General features: G+C 34.0%; 2 protein-coding genes across 19 annotated transcripts in view; both read right to left on the minus strand.

The window, feature by feature from the left end:
* LOC149488327 (uncharacterized) overlaps positions 1 to 24,941 on the minus strand; it is a 302,595-nt gene that overhangs the window by 88,505 nt on the left and 189,149 nt on the right. The window contains exon 5 of one of the 18 annotated variants that reach the window (XM_089695013.1): positions 12,608 to 12,955. The exons of 15 other annotated variants lie outside the window; for them this stretch is intronic. In XM_089695013.1, the coding sequence (XP_089551139.1) occupies positions 12,717 to 12,955 (239 nt within the window). In that variant the 3' untranslated portion in view covers positions 12,608 to 12,716. Of the gene's footprint in view, positions 1 to 12,607; positions 12,956 to 13,492; positions 13,753 to 21,646; positions 21,916 to 24,941 lie in introns of those variants that run through there. 2 more of the 18 variants (XM_089695010.1, XM_089695005.1) reach the window with 2 other exon arrangements.
* LOC149488329 (uncharacterized) lies at positions 16,554 to 18,254 on the minus strand. Its single transcript, XM_089695285.1, has 2 exons — positions 17,961 to 18,254; positions 16,554 to 17,175 (listed from the first exon to the last, which is right to left on the minus strand). The coding sequence occupies exons 1-2, from the start codon at positions 18,205 to 18,207 to the stop codon at positions 16,823 to 16,825; spliced, it is 600 nt and encodes a 199-aa protein (XP_089551411.1). The 5' UTR covers positions 18,208 to 18,254; the 3' UTR covers positions 16,554 to 16,822.

A 24,941-nucleotide genomic window follows, 5' to 3' on the forward strand; every position in this document is an offset into this window, starting at 1 on the left:
ATCATAAATAACTTAGAAAAATAAATACCATTATTACACCTAAGTATTAGAAAAATAGATGTAATTACTTATTTACTTTTTTTAGAAATTCACTGGAATTAGAATTAAAACAAACCCTTTGATTTTGCTGATCACTTTAATATAACATGTATAATGTATATAGTCACGAGTACGGCGTAACGCAAAAATGTCACGAGTACGGCGTAACGCAAAAATGTCACGCGCGCGGCGTAACGCAAAAATGTTACACAAAATTTTTGTCCACCCCCGATAAAGAAGTTTCACTTCAAAAATGTAATAGCCTATTACATTTTTTCTTTGGTACCTTGCCTATTACTAATAGGCAAGGTATCCTTTCAACCACTTGCCTCTTCAATTTAAACAAAACAAATTATATCTAATCATTTATTTATTACATAAAATAAAAGAAAGAATAAAGAATATAAGATATGAATCTATCTCTACCATCATCGTGCAATATCATCATTTTATGTATGTCACATCATTTTTAATTTCATAAAAATTAGTTCACTTAAAAACGGCGCGTGCCGCGTACCTACGTGTGCAACTGTGCATAGCAATATTACAGCATATTATTTTGTATGTGAAACGTTGACGATTTAACGATCTGATCAAACTATGTTGGCCATTTCATGAAATGAGCAAATCTACGATATGGCCACGACATATCTAATATCTAATATATATTATAAAGGCGAAAGTTTGTAAGGATGTATGGATGTATGGATGTATGGATGTTGGTTACTCTTTCACGTAAAAACTACTGAGCCGATTACAATGAAATTTAGCACACATATAGAGGGTAACTTGGATTAACACATAGGATAGGTTTTATCCCGGAAATCCCACGGGAACGGGAACTATGCGGGTTTTCCTTTGAAAACGCGGGCGAAGCCGCGGGCGGAAATCTAGTATATCATATTTCAATTATGATTATGTTCATTTTTCTCTAAAACAATTTTATCATCAACAGTCAATGCAGTAGCTTTACATCCACGATAGCTTCGCTTCGTGCACTGCCAGGACCTTCTTGCGCCATTTCCTGATTTCTGCGTGTACTTATAACCCTTCGCCAATAACATTGTGTGACCTCTTGCCGTCTTTATAAAGAAACATTCATCTAGAAGAGAAACATTGGAAATTAATAAAAGATCTGTACCTTGGTATGTAAAATATTATACATATGTATGTAGTATCGGAATTTATATGATAGGACACTAAATGTTTATTAAGTTGTTATAATTAAGGAATTACGGGCGGTTAATTTAAAGTGAGTATTTATTATAAAAAATTGACAGAGTTAAAGGACAGACGTCCGTCGTACATCGAAGTTAAATAGGGACTGCCTCTTCGAGTCCCATACAATTAGATCCTTACTTACTACCTGGGTTTCTCACCCCGCAACATTCTTCGTTCCCACGTATACAAATTATTCTCTAAAGTCTAAACTATCTTATCTAAACATCTGTTGGGATTTTATCTTAATCACTTTATTTTACAACCTTCTCTCAAAAAATACTTACGGCTAAGTACAAAGGTGCAAAAAAACAATAAAATAGAGAAACTTAAATCTAAAAATGACCATTCTACATTCGGCCATCCTGTATCGACAATTGCCCTCAATTGTCCTCGTCGGCTGCTACATCTGTTGTTGTGTAGCTTTTTTCCAGACCCATTGTCTTGTGTACTTCTCAATCGCGCAATCAACCCATCGTTATTTTCACAAACATACAATACTTCCGGTAAGGAATGTCTACTAAGCGCATCAACATGTGGCATATTTTTACCTGGTCTATGCTCTATTGAATAATTAAAATCAGCAAGCAAAATTACCCATCTCGCAACTCGCAAACATACTTTCTCTTTACTTACAGTAGCAGTAAAAGCTTGACAATCGGTTACAATCTTAAACGCTATATTAATCAGATACACTCTTAATTTCTCTAGCGCTTTTACAATAGCCAATACTTCTAATTCATAACTACTATATCGAGATTCAGCATCGGTCGTTTTTCCACTTGCATAATATACAGGATGAAATTTGCGGTCGTAACAATCTTTCTGCATTCATATCATACCATACCCTAAACGAGATGCATCTGTGTGCAACTCGGTCTCTGCACCATGACGATACAATTTTAAAACAGGCTCACACACTAATGCAGCTTTTAATTTCTCGAAGGCTTCTATCTCATACCAAATACAAATTTAACGTCTTTTTTCAGTAAAACAGTCAACAGTCGGGCAATTAGTGAATATCCAGGTATAAATTTACGAAAATACCCTGTCAGACCCAAGAAACTTTGAACCGATTTTACTGTCGTAGGCCGCTGGAAATCTCGTACAGCTAATGTTTTTGCCTCTGACGGGCGAAAAGTACCGCATATTACATATCCTAAATAATCAACAGTCGTCTTAAAAAATTGACATTTCTCCCATTTTATGATTAACCCATACTTAGCTGCGTCTTTAATCACTAACGTTACTCTTCGCAAATGCCCTTCAGAAGTTTTAGCTTTAATAATAATGTTATCCATATACACTACTACAATTCCTTCACGTATTAAATCTTTAAAAATGTAATTAATATAACTTTGGAATACCGTTGGACCAATGCATAAACCAAACTGTAATCTAACAAACTCGTACTGACCGTCGGGTGTTGCGAAGGCTGTATACTTGAAACCTTCGTCCATCCAGACATGAAAAAATCCGTTTTTCAAATCTATTACTGTAAACCAAACAAATATACATATACAAATTATTCTCTAAACTATCTTATCTAAACATCTGTTATTTGGGAATTTATCTTAATCACTTTATTTTACAACCTTCTCTCAAAAAATACTTACGGCTAAGTACAAAGGTGCAATAAAACAATAAAATAGAGAAACTTAAATCTAAAAATGACCATTCTACATGTATGACAATTTAAATGCTATAACCGAACATATAAAATACATAATGTCATAACCGAACATATAAAATCGTAATTATTATAACCAAAATTAATAACGCTGGGCCCATTAACATAACTCAGAGGTCGGTGGATTTTATTAACCACGCTCTGCTACCAAAAAATTTGTATCACAAGGAACGGATCGGCAAATAACCGTTCGATACGCACCTTCCAAAAATAACTATAGTTGAACATTTATCTAAATTAAATCTAGGTACATACCTGAGATTACCACGTCGCGTTGACTATGAGTACATATGTGGTGTGTCGGTCAGTCAATAGTATAAAACAATAGGGGCCCCTTGGGGAGGAAAAACTATATTTACGGGAATAATAGATAATAAAAGATTAATACAAAAGAGACAATTTACGATGTGTATACGTCACCACTGTGCCGCCGCCATCGCCGTCGCCATGAACACTTCACAAAACAGCTCGCGGTCAGCGCGATTACCATACGATGAATTATTGTAATTAAAAAAACTCCGAATGTCGATTTTACCCGTGACGCGTCCTACGCACAGCAGTTGTGCGTAACTAAAAATTGTACTGTAGCGTCCTGCGCACAGTAGCTGTGCCTAATGGCTGGTTCACACTTTGATTAGTGCGAGTGCAGGTGATTAGTGCGAGTGCAGGTGTGTAGTGCGAGTAGTGTCCAATTCAACTGCGAGTGCAGGTGATTAGTGCGAGTGCAGGACAATGGTGAAATTCGCGACGCTACACACTACGCTAAACACTAAACACTAAACACTCCTGTCCAGACGTGTTTAGGCAGGCACACTGCGAGTGAGGGGGAAGGGAGGGCGCGCGGGACGTGGCTACTCGCAGTCCACTCGCAAAAAAATAGAACACGCTTCTATTCACTTTACTACACAGCCTACTAAACACTCGCACTAAACAGTCGCTGTCCACACGTAGTACTACTCATCACCTGCACTCGCACTAATCAAAGTGTGAACCAGCCATAACGCGGCGGCGTAACATTGAAGGTCATCTGTAGTCAGTTAACAAATCCGTGGGCCGACAATTAACGCTCCCGATGCGCTCGCAGATAACTTCCGAGGCGGCCGATAACAACGCTAAATACACGACTAGTCGCGCGCGGCGCTCAAAGCAGACTGACTGGCGCTCCCGTCCGCCGAATGCAAAGAACAATAATTAATATGAATGCCGTTGGCCGTACCAAAATGAATACATCGCGTTTCCGCTATCAGTGTGACCATTTAATTATGTATTTTATCTATTCCGAACAATCTGTATTTTGGCATAAATGTATGCGTATGTGAGTGTTTTGTGCTTTTCCACCAATAATGTGCGAGGATGTGTAGCGAGGAATGTGTTTGTAAGAGCCAACCATATCGCTTCATTTACTTTGAAGTTTGGAGCGTTTAGCGTTTGAAGCGATACTATTGGTTATTTACAAACACATTCCTCGCTACACATCCTCGCACATTATTGGTGGAAAAGCATCCTTAAGAGTATAACACAAAAAGGAAAATATATGTACTTTAATAACTCATCTCTTTTATTTATTCTTATATCTTAATGTATATTTATCTTTAATGCAACCAAAATCTATATACTAACATAAGAAAAATATATATATACGTAATAGCCTTCTAAATCCTAAGTAGCGATCGCTTCCGTGTAAAGTTGCATAAAACAGAAACGTTACAGAAAAAGTTGGGTAAAAAAATGTCTATTTATTTATTTATTTATTGAAACAGAATCATTCTTTGTACTTACAGTAATAATACCAAAGCGTACATAGAATTTAGTAACAATATGTTAACAAAAATACAAACAAAACGGAGATACATACTATGTGCGGCTACATGCATCCAAGTACCTGATACAGTATCTAGTCTAGTCTAGTCTATGTACCTACGAACGTAAAGGCCTATTCAGATTAGAGCGGTATCCGCTTCGGGCTCCGCGCACCTTTCCGAGTATAGCTATCGCGGTACGCGATTATAGAGACTCTATAATATACTGCGTAAGAGATTTAATCGCGTGCTAACGGAATACCGCTACCCACGCGGTAGCGGATACCGCTCTAATCTAAATAGGCCTTATTCTTTAACACTATAAAGTGTTAAATATACACTTAATATTTTTATAAAATTTAAAAGTAAATACTAAATCTCATAGTTACAGCTTTAATATTATGTGTAACGGGGCGGCCTTATCACTTCAGAGTGATCTCTACCAGACGACCTCTTAGGCAAAGGACAAGTGTTTGCTGTATAAAGGGAGACATTAAAATCTTATTTGAATTATACAATAAAATAAAATAAATAAAAACTAAACAATATTTTATAAACATACTTATTACTTAATAATTAATATGTTACCTTAATTAGGCCTTAATATGTTACAATAGTTATTTCATTTTAAAGATGATTGTGTTCATTTTTCACAAAAACTATTTCATCACCAACAGTCATTATGGAAACTTTGCATCCACGATAACTTTGCTTTGTACAACTCCAAGTCCTTCTCGTGCCGTTTTGTGTTTTTAATGAGAACTTGTGACCCTTGGCCATTAACATTGTATGACCTCTAGCCGTCTTTATAAAGTAACATTCATCTAGAAGATAATTATTAGAAATTTATTAAAGATTACCTTGGTATATAAAATATATACTTATGATAAAACACGTATGTTAGTTTTCTTGCATACCCTTTTGAGGTTAGAGACGAAAAAGAAAACGATAAAAGGGAAAATATACTTTCATTATTTAACTCATTAGGTACATTCATTTATTTATTGCACGCCTCATAAGCGAAGCGTTGAGGTGGGTACTACTGTCACTTCGCGCAAAACATCTGATTTTTCAAACTTAAAATGTCTTTATGTATCATACATTGCACTTGTAAGATAATACATACACACACATATTAAGAAAAAACACTATTTTTAACGTTCATGATATTTTTGATGTCATTTTTGTTATTTAAACTAGTTAAAAAACAGTTTAAAAAAGTTCTGTCTTGGACGTCCGTGTGTCTGTATGTGCGGATCCTTTTTCTTGTTAACACGATAGCGACCGAAATACTTTACTAATCGAGTCTTTTTTTTCTCTTACGCTTGAGTATGCTCAGGAATAGAACCCTTTCATTTTTCAGGGTCTGATTCGATGTGGTTTAATTGTTATTAAATAAACAAAAATAATCTTATATATAAAAATGAATCGCAAAATGTGTTGGTAAGCGCATAACTCGAGAACGGCTGAACCGATTTAGATAATTCTTTTTTTATTATATTCCTTGAAGTACGAGGATGGTTCTTATGTAGAGAAAACGTAAACATGTACCACGGGCGAAGCCGGGGCGGACCGCTAGTAATTAATAAATATTTATTAAAAAAAAATTATGAGGCGTGCACTTTTGGATTTTCCAAATTATTTTATCTTATTATTTATTTATTACACAGAACAGAACACACAGCAATAACATACAACATTTTTGAAGTGAAACTTCTTTATCGAGGTTGGAAAACAATTTAGTGTAACATTTTTTCGTTATGCGTGACATTCTTCCGTTACGCGCCATCTTTTTCTTATCCCTACCACGCGTTTCTGTAAATTTGCATAAAGTAAATTATTTTTTGAAAAATAAGATCATAAAAAAAGTTTCACTTCTTACGTGTGTACACTAGTACACGCACACATTTTTTTTTTTAATTTTTATCACATGCTAGTACCTGTATTTGCCCAATACGACAGTTTTTTACAGTGACTTATAAACTAACAATTAAAACCAAAACTAGGAGAAATAATTATATAACACTATGAGTAACATGTAATTTATAACAAAAACTTGCAACATGACAAAAATATGTACAAATGGCGGCCTTATCACTCAGTAGCGGTCTCTTCCAGGCAAATTAGAACAGAAACGTTACAAAAAATTTGGGTAAAAAGGGGACATTTAAAAAGTTGTAATATATAATGAATCTACGAACGTAATACTTTTACACTTTCGCTATAATTTATTACATTACATATGACGGAAGAAGGGCCCCAAGACTATTTTTAAAAAGATTGACGTCAGCAATGCTGATGTCACCATCATCAGGGCAGGCATACTCGAAGTATAGGGTCTGTAGGTATTTTACTGCCCTTTTATTCAACGTCGTAATTATAGAGGGAGCTCCGAACGCTCCGACGGCCGGTACGGAATCCATTGTGTGACGACTGGGTCTTCACACACGCGGCTTTTCAACAGGTGTATAGATAGCGCCGCCCGTGAATACGGGCGGAATCCATTCTGTGCCGTCGGGCGCTCGTATTTATAGCGAACCATGACTCGCAAGAATTAATTTAATTATTTCATTATAATCAACCACTTATTTAAACAGATCAAAGTAAACTTTAGCTAGTAATAATTATTTAGTAGTTTGACTGTAGCCGTATAACTTCGTTGCGCCGACAGATATGATTACACAAAAATACACCACAAATTCATTACCGTCTTCCCAGTTATTTTAAAGATGATTATGTTCATTTTTCTCCAAAATAATTTTATCACCAACAGTCAATACAGTAGCTTTACATCCACGATAGCTTCGCTTCGTGCACTCCCAAGAGCTTCTCGGGCCACAACCTGAATTTATCCGCGTATATTTGTGACCCTTCACCAATAATATTGTGTGACCTCTTGCCGTCTTCATAAAATAACACTCATCTTGAAGAGAAACATTGGAAATTTATAAAACATAAGTAACTTGGCATACAAATATTTATGATAAAACACATGCGGGTATTTTTCAACATGGGCCTGTAGTTAAGAAAAGAAAAATACAAAAAGGAATATATACTTTAATAACCCATATCTTTCATTTATTATTATATCTAAATATTTCTATTTATTATATACAATAGAACACAAAGCAAGAACGTAAAAAAATATTCAAATGGCGGACTTATAACTAGATAGCGATCTCTTCCAGACGTCAAATGTTACAGAAAATTGCGTAAAAATGGGTCATTAAAAAAAGGTGTCTTCGAATGTAATTTGTACTTGTATACCTTCGCTACAATTGCACAAAAATACACCAAAAATTCAATAAGTTATTACTATATCTAAGTTACGTTACGTTAAAATAGATTAACTTTTGTATCATACAATAGTTTTTTTCTATTTTAAAGATGATTGTGTTCATTTTTCTCAAAAACTATTTCATCACCAACAGTCATTATGAAAACTTTGCATCCACAATAACTTTGCTTTGTACAACTCCAAGTCCTTTTCGTGCCTTTTTGTGTTTTTAATGAGAACTTCTGACCCTTGGACATTAACATTGTATGTCCTCTTGCCGTCTTTATAAAGGAACATTTATCTAGAAGAGAAACATTGGAAATTTATAAAATATCTGTATTTTGACATAAATGTAAGCGTATGAGAAGACACGTCAATATGTTAGTATTTTTAGAGTGTATTGCATCAATAATGTGCGAGGATGTGAAGCGAGGAATGTATTTGAAAGAACCAATTTTATCGCTTTATTTAGTTTGAAGTTTGAAGCGTTTTAACGTTTGAAGTGATACGATTGGTTATTTACAAAGACATTCCTCGCTACGCATCTTCGCACAAAGCACCCTTCAGAGTAGGTAGGTGTGAGAGAAAGAAAAAGACAAAAAAGTAAATATATGTACATTTATGTATACCGGTTTATCTATACGTAGTTCTAGTCTGGAAACCTACATAGGTATAGGTATATTTACCTATACATAGGTATAGTGCAACCAAAATCTATATTCTAACGTAAGAAAAATATGTACATAATTGCCTCTTAGGCCTAGGCAACTTAACCCGGAAGATCTCTTCCGGGCAAAGTTGCGTGAAACAGAAACGTTTCAGAAATAGTTGAGTAAAAAAAAGTAAAAAAAAAGCTATGTCTTTATACACTACGAACGTAATATGATACATCATACAATAGTTAGTCTATTTTAAAGATGATTGTGTTCATTTTTCTCTAATATTATTTCATCACCAACAGTTGTTATAGTAACTCTGCATCCACGGTAACTTTGCTTTGTACATTGCCAAGTTCTTCTTTCGCCATTTTTTCTTTTTAATGAGAACTTGTAGCCCCTCACCAATAATACTGTATTACCTTTTTCCGACTTTATAAAACAACATTCATCTAAAAAAGAAATATTAGAAATGTGTGATTTGTTCGTTGATATGATTTTTTTGTGTGTGCGAACGATAATCATGCGTTAAATTGACGCATACTTTTATATGGTGGATGAAAGTTGGAAAATATTTATTAATGGAACAAAATATCCGTTATTATATTGTAATAGCACAAATGTAGGTACAATAATAATGATGTTTTTATTCTATTTATCAAAATTCAAATTCAAATTAAATCCTTAAATATCCTAAAATTAAACTAAACATAAACCCTATCTAAGAAGTATAAATAATATCCATTTTTATCCATTTCATTTTATTATCCATTTTCAATACCAATCTCCACACTGGATCTACAGCTAATCCTATTTACTTAATAATTCCTACTTATTAAAATATTATAAATGCGAATTTGTGAGGATGTGTATGTGTGTATTTGCTACTCTTTGACTCAAATACTACTGAACCGATTACAATAAAATTTAGCAGACATATAGAGGGTAGGTAACTTAGATTAATACATAGGATAGGTCTTATCCCGGAACGTGAACTATGCGGGTTTTTCTTTCGAAATGCGAGCGAAACCGCGGATGAAAAGCTAGTAAAAAATAAAATTAATTAAGATTTACACAAGCTAAGTGTCTGAAAAAAAGTGTTGATTAAGGGGAATATTTATTATTTTCTCTATTTCTACGTTTCTTTATGGTTTAATTTTCTTGAATAAATTTTTACCAGTTACAGAATTACTCTCCATTAAATTATGTATAAAATGGTGCGCAGATTAAGGATATTACCTGGATTACCAATCGTTACAGGAGATGTAGATGTAAACTTACTTGTATATATAATATATATGTTATAGTCAAACCCCGAAACACAATCTCTTCGCAGACGGACTTAGAAAGCTAAGATGTGGCCGATGGTACGCGCTTCCCTAGTAGGTACCCGTTCACTCTACGATTCAAGGATGATTGTGTTTATCTTTCACATGAAATATTTCATCATCATGAGTCCATATGTTCATTTTGCATCCACGATAGCTTCGCTTTGTACACTCCCAGCACCTCCTCGCACCATTTTGTGTTTTTAATGAGAACTTGTGGCCCCTGACCAATAAAATTGTATGACCTCTTGCCGTCTTCATAAAATAACACTCATCTTGAAGAGAAACATTGGAAATTTATAAAACATAAGTAACTTGGCATACAAATAAGATATCTTCTATATGTTACGGCTAAAGGTAGGTGAGAACATAAACTTAAGATTAGCCGGCTAAACTTAGGTTTATTTTCGACGAGGTGTTAATGTTAGTTTGTTCTATCTTTAGCCGGCTAAACTTAAGTGTAACCGCAGGCCCGTGGCTAAAAATGTCGGGGTGGGTAGATTTGGTTACTATAATACATGTAAGGAACAGGGCGAGTGTTTTCTGGCACTTCGCCGGCTGCTGCCGCAGCACGCTCGCTGCGCTCGCTCGGCTCGTGCGGGTCTTAAGAGTTCTAACCTAACCTAACCTAGCCACCAGCTTTCTGCCCTGAGTCGGGGTGGGTAGATTTGGTTACTATAATACATGTAAGGAACAGGGCGAGTGTTTTCTGGCACTGTGCGGGCCCCTCAAGCCCTCCACCGGCCCGGCGCTAACCAAATCTACCCACCCCGACATTTTTAGCCACGGGCCTGCGGTTACACATAAGTTTAGCCGGCTAAAGATAGAACAAACTAACATTAACACCTCGTCGAAAATAAACCTAAGTTTAGCCGGCTAATCTTAAGTTTATGTTCTCACCTACCTTTAGCCGTGACATATATATAAAAATGATACCCGTTTCGCGTTGTCACGGTATCACGTGTGAACGGGTGGACTGATTTCGATAATGCTTTTTTTATTATATTCCTTGAAGTACGAGGATTATGATGATTCTTATGTAGAGAAAACGTAAATATGTACCACGGGCGAATCCGGGGCGGACCTCTAGTTTATGATAAAACACATGCTGGTAATTTTAAGAGTAGGTATGAGCAAAAGAAAAAGACAAAAAGAAAATACACTTTAATAAGACATCTCTTTCATTTATTACTATATCCACAGACTAATAATAATATACAACGTATACAACTATATCTAAATTACGTTACGTTAAAATAGACTAACTTTTGTATCATACAATAGTTTTTCTATTTTAAAGATGATTGTGTTCATTTTTCTTAAAAACTATTTCATCACCAACAGTCCTTATGGAAACTTTGCATCCACGATAACTTTGCTTTGTACAACTCCAAGTCCTTCTCGTGCCGTTTTGTGATTTTAATGAGAACTTGTGACCCTTGGACATTAACATTGTATGTCCTTTTGCCGTCTTCACAAAATAACACTTATCTTGAAGAGAAACATTGTAAATTTGTAAAATGTCTGTATTTTGACATAAATGTAAGCGTATGAGAAGACACGTCAATATATTAGTATTTTTAGAGTGTTTTGCATCAATAATGTGCGAGGATGTGAAGCGAGGAATGTATTTGAAAGAACCAATTTTATCGCTTTATTTAGTTTGAAGTTTGAAGTGATACGATTGGTTATTTACAAAGACATTGCTCGATACGCATCTTCGCACATTATTGGTGGAAAAGAACCCTTATGAGTAGGTAGGTGTGAGAAAAAGAAAAAGACAAAAAAGTAAATACATGTACATTTATGTATACCGGTTTATCTATACATAGTTCTAGTCTGGAAACCATAGGGTTTATCTATACATAGGTATAGGTTTATTTACCTATACATAGGTATAGTGCAACCAAAATCTATATTCTAACGTAAGAAAAATATGTACATAATTGCCTCTTAGGCCTAGGCAACTTTGCCCGGAAGATCTCTTCCGGGCAAAGATATGGCCTAAGATGGTACGCGCTTCCCTAGTAGGTACCCGTTCACTCTACAATTCAAGGATGATTGTGTTTATCTTTCACATGAAATATTTCATCATCATGAGTCCATATGTTCATTTTGCATCCACGATAGCTGCGCTTTGTACACTCCCAGCACCTCCTCGCACCATTTTGTGATTTTAATGAGAACTTGTGGCCCCTGACCAATAAAATTGTATGACCTTTTGCCGTCTTTATAAAGCAACAATCATCTAGAAGAGAAATATTAGCATTGCTTAAATATCTATCTTAATCTTAATATCTAAATACTATTATAAAGGCGAAAGTTTGTATGGATGTTTGTTACTCTTTCACGTAAAAACTACTGAACCGATTACAATGAAATTTAGCACACATATAGAGGGTAACTTGGATTAACACATAGGATAGGTTTTATCCCGGATATCCCACGGGAACAGGAACTATGCGGGTTTTCCTTTGAAAACGCGGGCGAAGCCGCGGGCGGAAATCTAGTAATAATATAACGTGACATATTATCTCTTATCCAAAGAGATCGTACGGCAGAGTGACCAAATATAGAAAGGTGCCAAAAAAACATTATAGCAGAGTTAAAATATTTTATTAACCTTGCTGACAATATTAAAAATAAAACAGCAAACCCATTAAGGATTATATTTGTGACTATACTTGAAAAAGGTGCTGATCAAAAAGATCAATAGAATTTGCCATTGCTTTGGTTATAAATGCCCCTGTAATAGTACAGGTGGTTGTGCTCTTTGACACTTATGATTCTGTCTTCGATGGTGATGGCTGTGCCTCGACAACCGCTGCTGTGCTTCACGCATCTCCAGTATGCCTTCAAACCGTTTAGCTTACGCAGACCGTACCTGTAGTCGTTGAAAACTAACATCTGTGTGCCACGTTCTGTGTTTATTATTATCGGCCCTTTATCTGTAAGGGAAAGGGTGTGTTGCAATTATTGTCAATAATTCGGTCATGAGTAAATGTTTTGGTGTTTTATTCAAAGTAAAAGTTGGCATACAAGCGAAAGGATAAACATTGCGAATTAGAATGATATTTTTCATTTCTCTGTTACTAATCGAACTTCTGTACCCACTACCCAGCCAACCCAAGATCTCTGTAAGTGTATCAGGACGTCCTCGTTTCTACATCGTCAAATATTTAAAAATCGTCTATACAGGTAATATTGGAATTGGAACACATTTAATAAATCTCTATTACAAAACTATTAACAATTTTGTCATTATAGTGTTATCTAGTGTTATCTAGGCCTCTATGGCCTTATGTCTAGTCTATTGAGTCGTGGACCGATCGGGCCGTTCGGGGCTCAATGGGTTAATGTTAACTATTGACGAGACCACGATCAACTTCCATTCAAATTAAAACGTAAATAAACATAATATAAAGTGAAGAAAAAATCAATCCAAGGAATTCAAATATTTATTTAATACATACTAGGAATATCACCGTAACAATCACAATCTAGGAACGAATATCGACCAATTGCAGATCCGAGTGTGGGTTCGTGTCTGGAGGGTGTGTGTGTTTATTATGTTTGCCGACCGTCATGCAGCCGATGGTCACCACGATGGCGTGGCACTGGCGATGGCGGCTCTCAGCGCAGAGCCACTTTACCCTGGAGGAGCAGACGGAGTGACGAGTGTACCAGTAGCCGCGGAGTCGCATGATTCTGGCCCCGATTTTTGACGTGAAGAACGTGGGGCGCTCTGAAAAGAGATCTGCTTTAGTTGTGTCCAAGGTAAGGGAAACAGTTAAGCTTATTGTGTTATGGCAAACTAAGCTTTAAGATATAAAACTTAAAATTCACATTCGTGATTGGAAATAATATGGGAGTCGCAATGAAACTACACTACCTATTCGTTATAATTTTTAATTTTAGTTTCTTTTTTGTAATGGGAATACAAGTAAAATTAGAAATTTCAGCTTGCTTTAATTATTTTTTATTCCTTAAAAAACACATTACATTACAGAAATTGTAAATCAAATTAAATGAATGTTCCAGATCTGCTGTGGAAATACTACATGCAAAAACTATGACAAATACGAAGCAGTTTTTTCATTCGTGATTATGATTCTCATTAACTTTTATAATTTCATCTTCACAAGTATAGATAAACGCCTTGCAGCCCGTACGTACGAATTGGCACCACCATCTCGTTTTCAATCCAATTGACCTATGTTTGAAAAACGAAAAACCATGCAAATTTATAATTTTCGACCCGCGCTTCGACACTGCAAACACGGCTCCTGTACAAAAACAACAATTATGAAACGAAAGTATAAAATTTAAATATTTTTTTAATCTGGTGATTGGATTTTTTTGTGCGGTATTGCATTTGGGATGTTTTATGGAAATAAAATGTTCGATCACGAATTCACGAGGCGGGATTCGAACCCGTTCCAACATGGCAACTTTGTATCCAAATTCCAATAGCAATATACAATTGAGACACAAACTTTATTTATAATTATATTTATTTATATGTACGTAAAGCTTCAATTATAGAGATATAAAGCCACAGTCAAACCACCTTACATAGAAAAGGTTAATTTCTTCACAAGCGTCTTAAATATATCTATATAAAAACACATAAATGACAAAAAAATCACATTGATAATAAACAATATAAAAGAAGAAAACTTTCCAAATTTATACCATTTTAAATACCATCATTTTTTTTTTCAAAATAAAGAAGTAAGCTGCCTAAACCACGTGGGTATATAAATAGTACAGACGCAAAGCTTCCTACAACCGCGCGAATCAGTTGCTCTACAGGAGCACAACGTATGTGTGCGTGGCTACAAAAATATATCATAATTTAATCATCAAAAGGATTACAACGGGTAAGTTAATAAATTTTGTTTAGTTTGTAAGTAGGTAAGAACCTTTTACGTCCTTAAGAAGCTTTGTACCATGTACAGTTTATCTACTCATGTGAGAAATTACTCATCTAATCTATAATACTAGAAGTAAAATGATATATGTATCTACACACATTTCGTAATATCATTGCTTTACTCATAAGGCCATAATATACCTATAATATGTTACTATTTACGAATAGGTTCTACTTTAGTGATTTTTTCTTACAATATTAGGCCAATGAGGAATATTACTTCTAATACATAATATGCCAAAAAAGCTATATTAGTTTCATGCTTATTTAAGGTACCAATATAATTAACTTATATTTCAATCATCCCGAACAATGAAAATTTATACTGAGGCTATCTCATTGTCTAATGACTAATACAAATAATACTTTAAATGTTTGCAAGAAAATTATAAAAAAATCCTTACAATATTCAGTTTTAGGACTTACTTTATATGATTTATAAAACGTCCTTAAATTAAATAAACAAAGAGGTGATACTTCTGTATATTAAATAATGGTTTCTATAGAATACATTTTGTGCGTAAATAATAAGAAACTTTAGTTATTTGGATTAATAACTAAACTATAAAAAAACTATTCTCTATCATCATACTATCTCACAATTAATGCTCTGAGGTGCTCTGAGGAAAATTATTCTGTCCAGGCCTATTCGAACTTTCATATAGACTTCAACTCGATTGCATATACGAAAAACGTTAATTTCGCAAAAAATCCAAACTCTTCTTTCATTCCAACCATAACGAATAACCAAAAGAAATTGATTTGCAATCGAGCCCAAAAGAGCGGTTGATTCCAACACATGACATATTATAAGTACACATCAAAACGCATATCTGCCATACGTCGGCGGATGGTTGTGTACATTCTTCAGGCGTATTATAGACGTGCCAATAGTATGTATGACCGCTCTACACCCCCTGTTGTTATGTGTCCCACACCACCACCTCGTCTTCTGCCCCGACTCGCACTGTCTCAGGAACTTGTAACCTTGGTACGAGATCATGCGAGCACCACGCTCGGATGTCGTGAATATTGGTCCTGAAATTAGGATGGTATGTAAAATCTATGTTTAAAAGGTTGCGGGTTAAGAATAAGGTTGCCTTGTTTCATAGTAAGCATTAATTCTTATGTTATTAATTAGATTGGTCAACAATGGTACTTATTACTCTACAATAAAGTTTATTTTTATTTTCGTTTTTATAATCCGTTGCTATCACTTACATAATTTAAACTAATAATAAAATAATAAAATTTAAACATTTTTTTTTCAAACTGAGACTTTAATTTTCTTTATAACACGTCTGTAGGTACAGAAAATAAAGGAAAATTTATAGTTATAACAAAAAGATTAGACCTTTAAATTGTGCTGTATTAATTTTTGAACTCAATACTTAGACTTTTTTTATTTATCAAGCTTTTTTTTTTTTTTAATACTAAAACCGACAAAGGAGCGGGCGGTGTACTGATGAAGGTGATCACCGCCGCCCATAGCAATTGCAACGTTAGGTAACCTTGCGATTAAGAAGCGAAGCTACTTGAATTTTTGATAAAAGTTGCGTAGAAATAGAAATTGCATGATTGGCTTCCATAGACCCTAAAATAAATTCAAATAATGATAAAGTACTTTAATAATATATATTATACAGGTAATCCATTCGGAACTATAATACTGTTTCAAAAATAATTGGATAATTTTTACCAACAAAATGAATCTTGGTGATTTATTATACAATAAAAAAATATATTAAACTTAAACAACACAGTCAAGATACTAAATACCATTTCGAAATAATCTTATCTAGATCAATATAATAAAACCACTACGTTTTTAGTACATTTTACTGAAAGGAATGACTTTTCTTAGTAAAGTAATAAAACATTAACTCTTTATTTTATAGTAACTTCCACTAGGTGTAATTATATATTGTGGAGGCGGATGGAAGTGACGGAAATCAGAGTGATCATTTGAAATCCTCTGGTCCTCTGTAAGTTTAACCCTTGCCTTGCACCCAACGTCCTTCTTCGAACAGTAGAAGTTCTTTGTGTTTTTATATTGTGAAAACGTGTACCCATTGACCATCAAAAGGTGCTTCCCTGACCGTGTTGGTATCATTTTATATTCCGTGGACATCCCTGAAAACAATACAGTAGGTAGATATAAGAAAAGAAAAGATTCTTTATAACAAACATTCTTAGACCTTGAAATTGTATTCATTATCATTTCGTCATTTATTTATTCAATACTTAATCTTTTGACGTGACAACGTCTTATAATTCGATAGAGCCGGCTGCACGCACGTAGAAACATGACTTATGCGGCGTTACCTCGCTCTGAGGCGTTCCATGTAAGACTTGAAGTGCAAGCGAGAGCGCAGAAAGAGCGACAAAGAAGCACAATCGGACGTTGTCACGTTCAACTATCGTCAGTAAACCTACTTTATTTTTATTTATCAAGCTACTTGAATTTTTGATAAAAGTTGCGTAGAAATAGAAATTGCATGATTGGCTTCCATATACCCTAAAATAAATTCAAATAATGGTAAAGTGCTTTAATAATATATATTATACAGGTAATCCATTTGGAAATATAATACTGTTTCAAAAATAATTGGATAATTCTTACTAACAAAATTAATCTTGGTTATTTATTATACAATAAAAAAAAAGACGTGTGGCACTCGGGGACTGCCGCGGTAAAGCTATTGCGTAGCAATTAGCATGCCTTCAAGCCACACCTTCGCGCCCGTCGGAGTGGGGAGCGTGAGGTTTTTCGTTACGCAATTTCTGGATTCGGTCCCCGCGCTCAAGACCCGCGATAGAAGCTATGCAATAGCTTAATATATTAAACTTAAACAACACAGTCAAGATACTAAAGTAAAAGTAACTACATATATTATTTCTATACCATTCCTAAATAATCTTATCTAGAATAATATAGTTATAATAAAACCACCACGTTTTTTAGTGCCTTTTACTGAAAGGAATAACTTTTCTTAGTAAAGTAATAAATCATTAACTCTTTATTTTATAGTAACTTCCACTAGGTGTAATGATATATTGTGGAGGCGGATGAGAGTGATGGAAATCAGAGTGATCATTTGAAATCCTCTGGTCCTCTGTAAGTTTAACCCTTGCCTTGCACCCAACGTCCTTCTTCGAACAGTAGAAGTTCTTTGTGTTTTTATATTGTGAAAACGTGTACCCATTGACCATCAAAAGGTGCTTCCCTGACCGTGTTGGTATCATTTTATATTCCGTGGACATCCCTGAAAACAATACAGTAGGTAGATATAAGAAAAGAAAAGATGTCTTAATAACAAAAATTCTTAGACCTTGAAATTGTATTCATTATCATTTCATCATTTTTTTACTCAATACTTAATTTTTTGACGTGACAACGTCTTATAATTCGATATAGCCGGCTGCACGCACGAAGAAACATGACTCATGCGGCGTTACCTCGCTCTGAGGCGTTCCATGTAAGACTTGAAGTGCAAGCGAGAGCGCGGAAAGAGCGACAAAGAAGCACAATCGGACGTTGTCACGTTCAAATATCGTCAGTAAACCTACTTTATTTTTATTTATCAAGCTACTTGAATTTTTGATAAAAGTTGCGTAGAAATAGAAATTGCATGATTGGCTTCCATAGACCCTAAAATAAATTCAAATAATGATAAAGTACTTTAATAATATAATATATTATACAGGTAATCCATTCGGAAATATAATACTGTTTCAAAAATAATTGGATAATTTTTACCAACAAAATGAATCTTGGTGATTTATTATACAAAATAAAATGTATATTAAACTTAAACAACACAGTCAAGATACTAAAGTAAAAGTAACTACATATATTATTTCTATACCATTTCTAAATAATCTTATCTAGAATAATATAATAAAACCACCACGTTTTTAGTACATTTTACTGAAAGGAATAACTTTTCTTAGTAAAGTAAAAAAAACATTAACTCTTTATTTTATAGTAACTTCCACTAGATGTAATTATATATTGTGGAGGCGGATGAGAGTGATGGAAATCAGAGTGATCATTTGAAATCCTCTGGTCCTCTGTAAGTTTAACCCTTGCCTTACACCCCGCGTTCTTCTTCGAACAGTAGAAGTTCTTTGTGTTTTTATATTGTGAAAACGTGTACCCATTGACCATCAAAAGGTGCTTCCCTGACCGAGTTGGTATCATTTTATATTCCGTGGACATCCCTGAAAACAATACAGGAGGTAGATATAAGAAAAGAAAATATGTCTTTATAACAAACATTCTTAGACCTTGAAATTGTATTCATTATCATTTCGTCATTTATTTATTCAATACTTAATCTTTTGACAACGTCTTATAATTCGATATATCCGGCTGCACGCACGAAAAAACATGACTCATGCGGCGTTACCTCGCTCTGAGGCATTCCGTGTAAGACTTGAAGTGCAAGCGAGAGCGCGGAAAGAGCGACAAAGAAGCACAATCGGACGTTGTCACGTTCAACTATCGTCAGTAAACCTACTAATAAAATAAATTCAATTAATGGTAAAGTGCTTTAATAATATATATTATACAGGTAATCCATTCGGAAATATAATACTGTTTCAAAAATAATTGGATAATTCTTACTAACAAAATTAATCTTGGTTATTTATTATACAATAAAAAAATTATATTAAACTTAAACAACACAGTCAAGATACTAAAGTAAAAGTAATTATATTATTTCTATACCATTTCTAAATAATCTTATCTAGAATAATATAATAAAACCACCACGTTTTTAGTACATTTTACTGAAAGGAATAACTTTTCTTAGTAAAGTAATAAAATATTAACTCTTTATTTTATAGTAACTTCCACTAGATGTAATTATATATTGTGGAGGCGGATGGAAGTGACGGAAATCAGAGTGATCATTTGAAATCCTCTGGTCCTCTGTAAGTTTAACCCTTGCCTTGCACCCCGCGTCCTTCTTCGAACAGTAGAAGTTCTTCGAGTTTTTCAATTGTGAGTAAGTGTACCCATGAACCATCAAAAGGTGCTTCCCTGACCGTGTTGGTATCATTTTATATTCCGTGGACATCCCTGAAAACAATACAGTAGGTAGATATAAGAAAAGAAAAGATGTCTTAATAACAAAAATTCTTAGACCTTGAAATTGTATTCATTATCATTTCATCATTTTTTTACTCAATACTTAATTTTTTGACGTGACAACGTCTTATAATTCGATATAGCCGGCTGCACGCACGAAGAAACATGACTCATGCGGCGTTACCTCGCTCTGAGGCGTTCCATGTAAGACTTGAAGTGCAAGCGAGAGCGCGGAAAGAGCGACAAAGAAGCACAATCGGACGTTGTCACGTTCAAATATCGTCAGTAAACCTACTTTATTTTTATTTATCAAGCTAATTGAATTTTTGATAAAAGTTGCGTAGAAATAGAAATTGCATGATTGGCTTCCATAGACCCTAAAATAAATTCAAATAATGATAAAGTACTTTAATAATATATATTATACAGGTAATCCATTCGGAACTATAATACTGTTTCAAAAATAATTGGATAATTTTTACCAACAAAATGAATCTTGGTGATTTATTATACATTATAAAATGTATATTAAACTTAAACAACACAGTCAAGATACTAAAGTAAAAGTAATTATATTATTTCTATACCATTTCTAAATAATCTTATCTAGAATAATATAATAAAACCACCACGTTTTTAGTACATTTTACTGAAAGGAATAACTTTTCTTAGTAAAGTAAAAAAAACATTAACTCTTTATTTTATAGTAACTTCCACTAGATGTAATTATATATTGTGGAGGCGGATGGAAGTGACGGAAATCAGAGTGATCATTTGAAATCCTCTGGTCCTCTGTAAGTTTAACCCTTGCCTTGCACCCCGCGTCCTTCTTCGAACAGTAGAAGTTCTTCGAGTTTTTCAATTGTGAGTAAGTGTACCCATGAACCATCAAAAGGTGCTTCCCTGACCGTGTTGGTATCATTTTATATTCCGTGGACATCCCTGAAAACAATACAGTAGGTAGATATAAGAAAAGAAAAGATGTCTTAATAACAAAAATTCTTAGACCTTGAAATTGTATTCATTATCATTTCATCATTTTTTTACTCAATACTTAATTTTTTGACGTGACAACGTCTTATAATTCGATATAGCCGGCTGCACGCACGAAGAAACATGACTCATGCGGCGTTACCTCGTTCTGAGGCATTCCATGTAAGACTTGAAGTGCAAGCGAGAGCGCGGAAAGAGCGACAAAGAAGCACAATCGGACGTTGTCACGTTCAACTATCGTCAGTAAACCTACTTTATTTATATTTATCAAGCTAATTGAATTTTTGATAAAAGTTGCGTAGAAATAGAAATTGCATGATTGGCTTCCATAGACCCTAAAATAAATTCAAATAATGATAAAGTACTTTGATAATATAATATATTATACAGGTAATACATTCGGTACTATAATACTGTTTCAAAAATAATTGGATAATTTTTACCAACAAAATGAATCTTGGTGATTTATTATACAATAAAAAAATATATTAAACTTAGACAACACAGTCAAGATACTAAATATCTACCATTTCGAAATAATCTTATCTAGATCAATATAATAAAACCACTACGTTTTTAGTACATTTTACTGAAAGGAATAACTTTTCTTAGTAAAGTAATAAAACATTAACTCTTTATTTTATAGTAACTTCCACTAGATGTAATTATATATTGTGGAGGCGGATGGAAGTGACGGAAATCAGAGTGATCATTTGAAATCCTCTGGTCCTCTGTAAGTTTAACCCTTGCCTTGCACCCAACGTCCTTCTTCGAACAGTAGAAGTTCTTTGTGTTTTTATATTGTGAAAACGTGTACCCATTGACCATCAAAAGGTGCTTCCCTGACCGTGTTGGTATCATTTTATATTCCGTGGACATCCCTGAAAACAATACAGTAGGTAGATATAAGAAAAGAAAAGATGTCTTTATGACAAACATTCTTAGACCTTGAAATTGTATTCATTATCATTTCGTCATTTATTTATTCAATACTTAATCTTTTGACGTGACAACGTCTTATAATTCGATATAGCCGGCTGCACGCACGAAAAAACATGACTCATGCGGCGTTACCTCGCTCTGAGGCGTTCCATGTAAGACTTGAAGTGCAAGCGAGAGCGCAGAAAGAGCGACAAAGAAGCACAATCGGACGTTGTCACGTTCAACTATCGTCAGTAAACCTACTAAAATAAATTCAATTAATGGTAAAGTGCTTTAGTAATATATATTATACAGGTAATCCATTCGGAAATATAATACTGTTTCAAAAATAATTGGATAATTCTTACTAACAAAATTAATCTTGGTTATTTATTATACAATAAAAAAATAAATTAAACTTAAACAACACAGTCAAAATATTAAAGTAAAAGTAACTATATTATTTCTATGCCATTTCGAAATAATCTTATCTAGATCAATATCATCAATACATATAATAAAATTCTAGAAAAGTGGTGTCTGTACAATGAAAATATGTAAAAAAAATTAGCAGGGGTTATTACTTAATCGATCCCAAACCCAAAACTGTTGTTAAAAAAATTTTTGTCTGTTTGTCTGTTTGTCTGTTTGTCTGTATGTTTGAACACGCTAATCTCAGAAACGGCTTATCCGATTTAGATGCGGTTTTCACTAATATATTGTGGTAAGCTTCATTTAACATTTAGTGTTTATTTCATGTCAATCGGTTCATAAATAAAAAAGTTATGACCATTTAAGTAATCACAGCGAACATTTGCTAAGGCATTCTATACATGAATTACTTTATTACGTAAATTATACGCTAAAGTTATTCCTTGACATGTCCAGATGATCATATCGAAAGACCCCAAGCGTGTGGGGGGGGGGGTGGTTATGCTGAGGGGGTAGTAGGGGGGGTCAAAGGACCTTTATTTAGATTTTTGCTCATAAGTCTAAAACCTGCACAAATAGCATTATGGTTACTTCTAGGTAAATTTTCTATATAAAAGGTCTTTGAAATTATGTCGTAGGTATTATATTTTTAACCCCCGACGCAAAAAGAGGGGTGTTATGACCGCTATGTGTGTATTGCGTGTCTGTCTGTGCCACCGTAGCTCGCTAACGGGTAATACGAATTAGATGCGTTTTTTTGTTACATTAGTTGTTTATTATTATATTATAATATAGGGGTAAGTGGGAATGAAAAAAACGAATGTTAGTTCTTAATGTAGGTTGTTAATGTAGGTTATACCCAAGTGATATATCAAATGAAAATAGACGACATGTCAGAAACAATTAGTCAAATTTTATCAAAATCGGTTCATCCATTTATTTGATATAGGGGTAAAAGTGGGAATAAATAAATGAATTTTATCAAATATACTCAAGTGACGTATCTAATGAAAGACATGACGTGTAAAGTACAATAAGACATATTTTTTCAAAATTGGTTCATCCATTTATTGGATAAAAGTGGCAATAAAAGTTGTCAAATATACCTAAGTGGCATATCAAATGAAAGGGCATGACCTGACGTGAGAAGTATAATGAGGCATAGGTATTTAATCAAAATCGGTTCATCCATTTATGATATAGAGGGGTAAAAGTGGGAATGAAAAAAACGAATGTTGTCTGTTATACCCAAGTGATATATCAAATGAAAAAAGACGACCTGTCAGAAACAACAAGTCAAATTATATCAAAATCGGTTCATCAATTTATTTGATATAGGGGTTAAAGTGGGAATAAATTAAAACAATTTTATCAAATATACTCAAGTGACGTATCTAATGAAAGACATGACGTGTAAAGTACAATAAGACATAATATTTTATCAAAATTGGTTCATCCATTTATTGGATATAATATGTAGGTATAAAAGTGGGAATAAAAGTTGTCAAATATATCTAAGTGGCATATCAAACGAAAGGGCATGACCTGACGTGAGAAGTATAATGAGGCATATATTTTAATCAAAATCGGTTCATCCAATAAGTATATGTAGGGCAAAAGTGGGAATGAGAAAAACGAATGCTGTCTGTTATACCCAAGTGATATATCAAATGAAAAAAGACGACCTGTCAGAAACAATTAAGTAGTCCAATGTTATCAAAATCGGTTCATCCATTTATTTGATATAGGGGTAAAAGTGGGAATAAATAAATAAATTTTATCAAATATACTCAAGTGACTTATCTAATGAAAGACATGACGTGTAAAGTACAATAAGACATATTTTATCAAAATTGGTTCATCCATTTATTGGATATAGGTATAAAAGTTGTCAAATAATATACCCAAGTGGCATATCAAATGAAAGGGCATGACCTGACGTGAGAAGTATGATGAGGCATATTTAATCAAAATCGGTTCATCCATTTATTGATTTATAGCGGTAAAAGTGGGAATGAATAATCGAATGTGGTCAAATAATATAATCAAGCGGCATATCAAATGACGTGTGAATTACAATTAGTCATGTTTTTTTTTTAGTCAAAATTGGTTAATCTGTTTATTACATATAGGGCACCTTAGGGGTGATAGTGGGGATAAATAATCCAAATGGAGTACCAAACGAAAGGATATGACATGTACATAATATATAGGTATGATTAGACATGGTTTAGATCGAAATCGGTTCTGCCATTTACTAGGGGTGAAAGGGAAAAGTTGAAAGTCTGTGAAAGTAGAAGGAATATGGGAGCGGGTGAATAACCACATCCTGGAAATTTTGAACTCTTCTGTACCTAAGTTTTATAGCTCAGTTTAGTAATAAATTTTACTAACAGTTCTTTTGTGTTATTATTTATTTTATTTCTTAACTTTATAATAATGTGTAAGTATGTACTTATAATTTAGTTGTATATGATTAGTACGTGTTTCAAGACGTGTTTACTCAATAATTGTGTGTTAAGTAGTAACTACTATGCAGTCACTATTCCACGCG

This window comes from Colias philodice, chromosome 5 (assembly GCF_061535455.1).
Source record: "Colias philodice isolate Cphi_HAF_F1 chromosome 5, ilColPhil1 Martin Lab GWU primary, whole genome shotgun sequence".
Taxonomy (NCBI): Eukaryota; Metazoa; Arthropoda; class Insecta; order Lepidoptera; family Pieridae; genus Colias; species Colias philodice.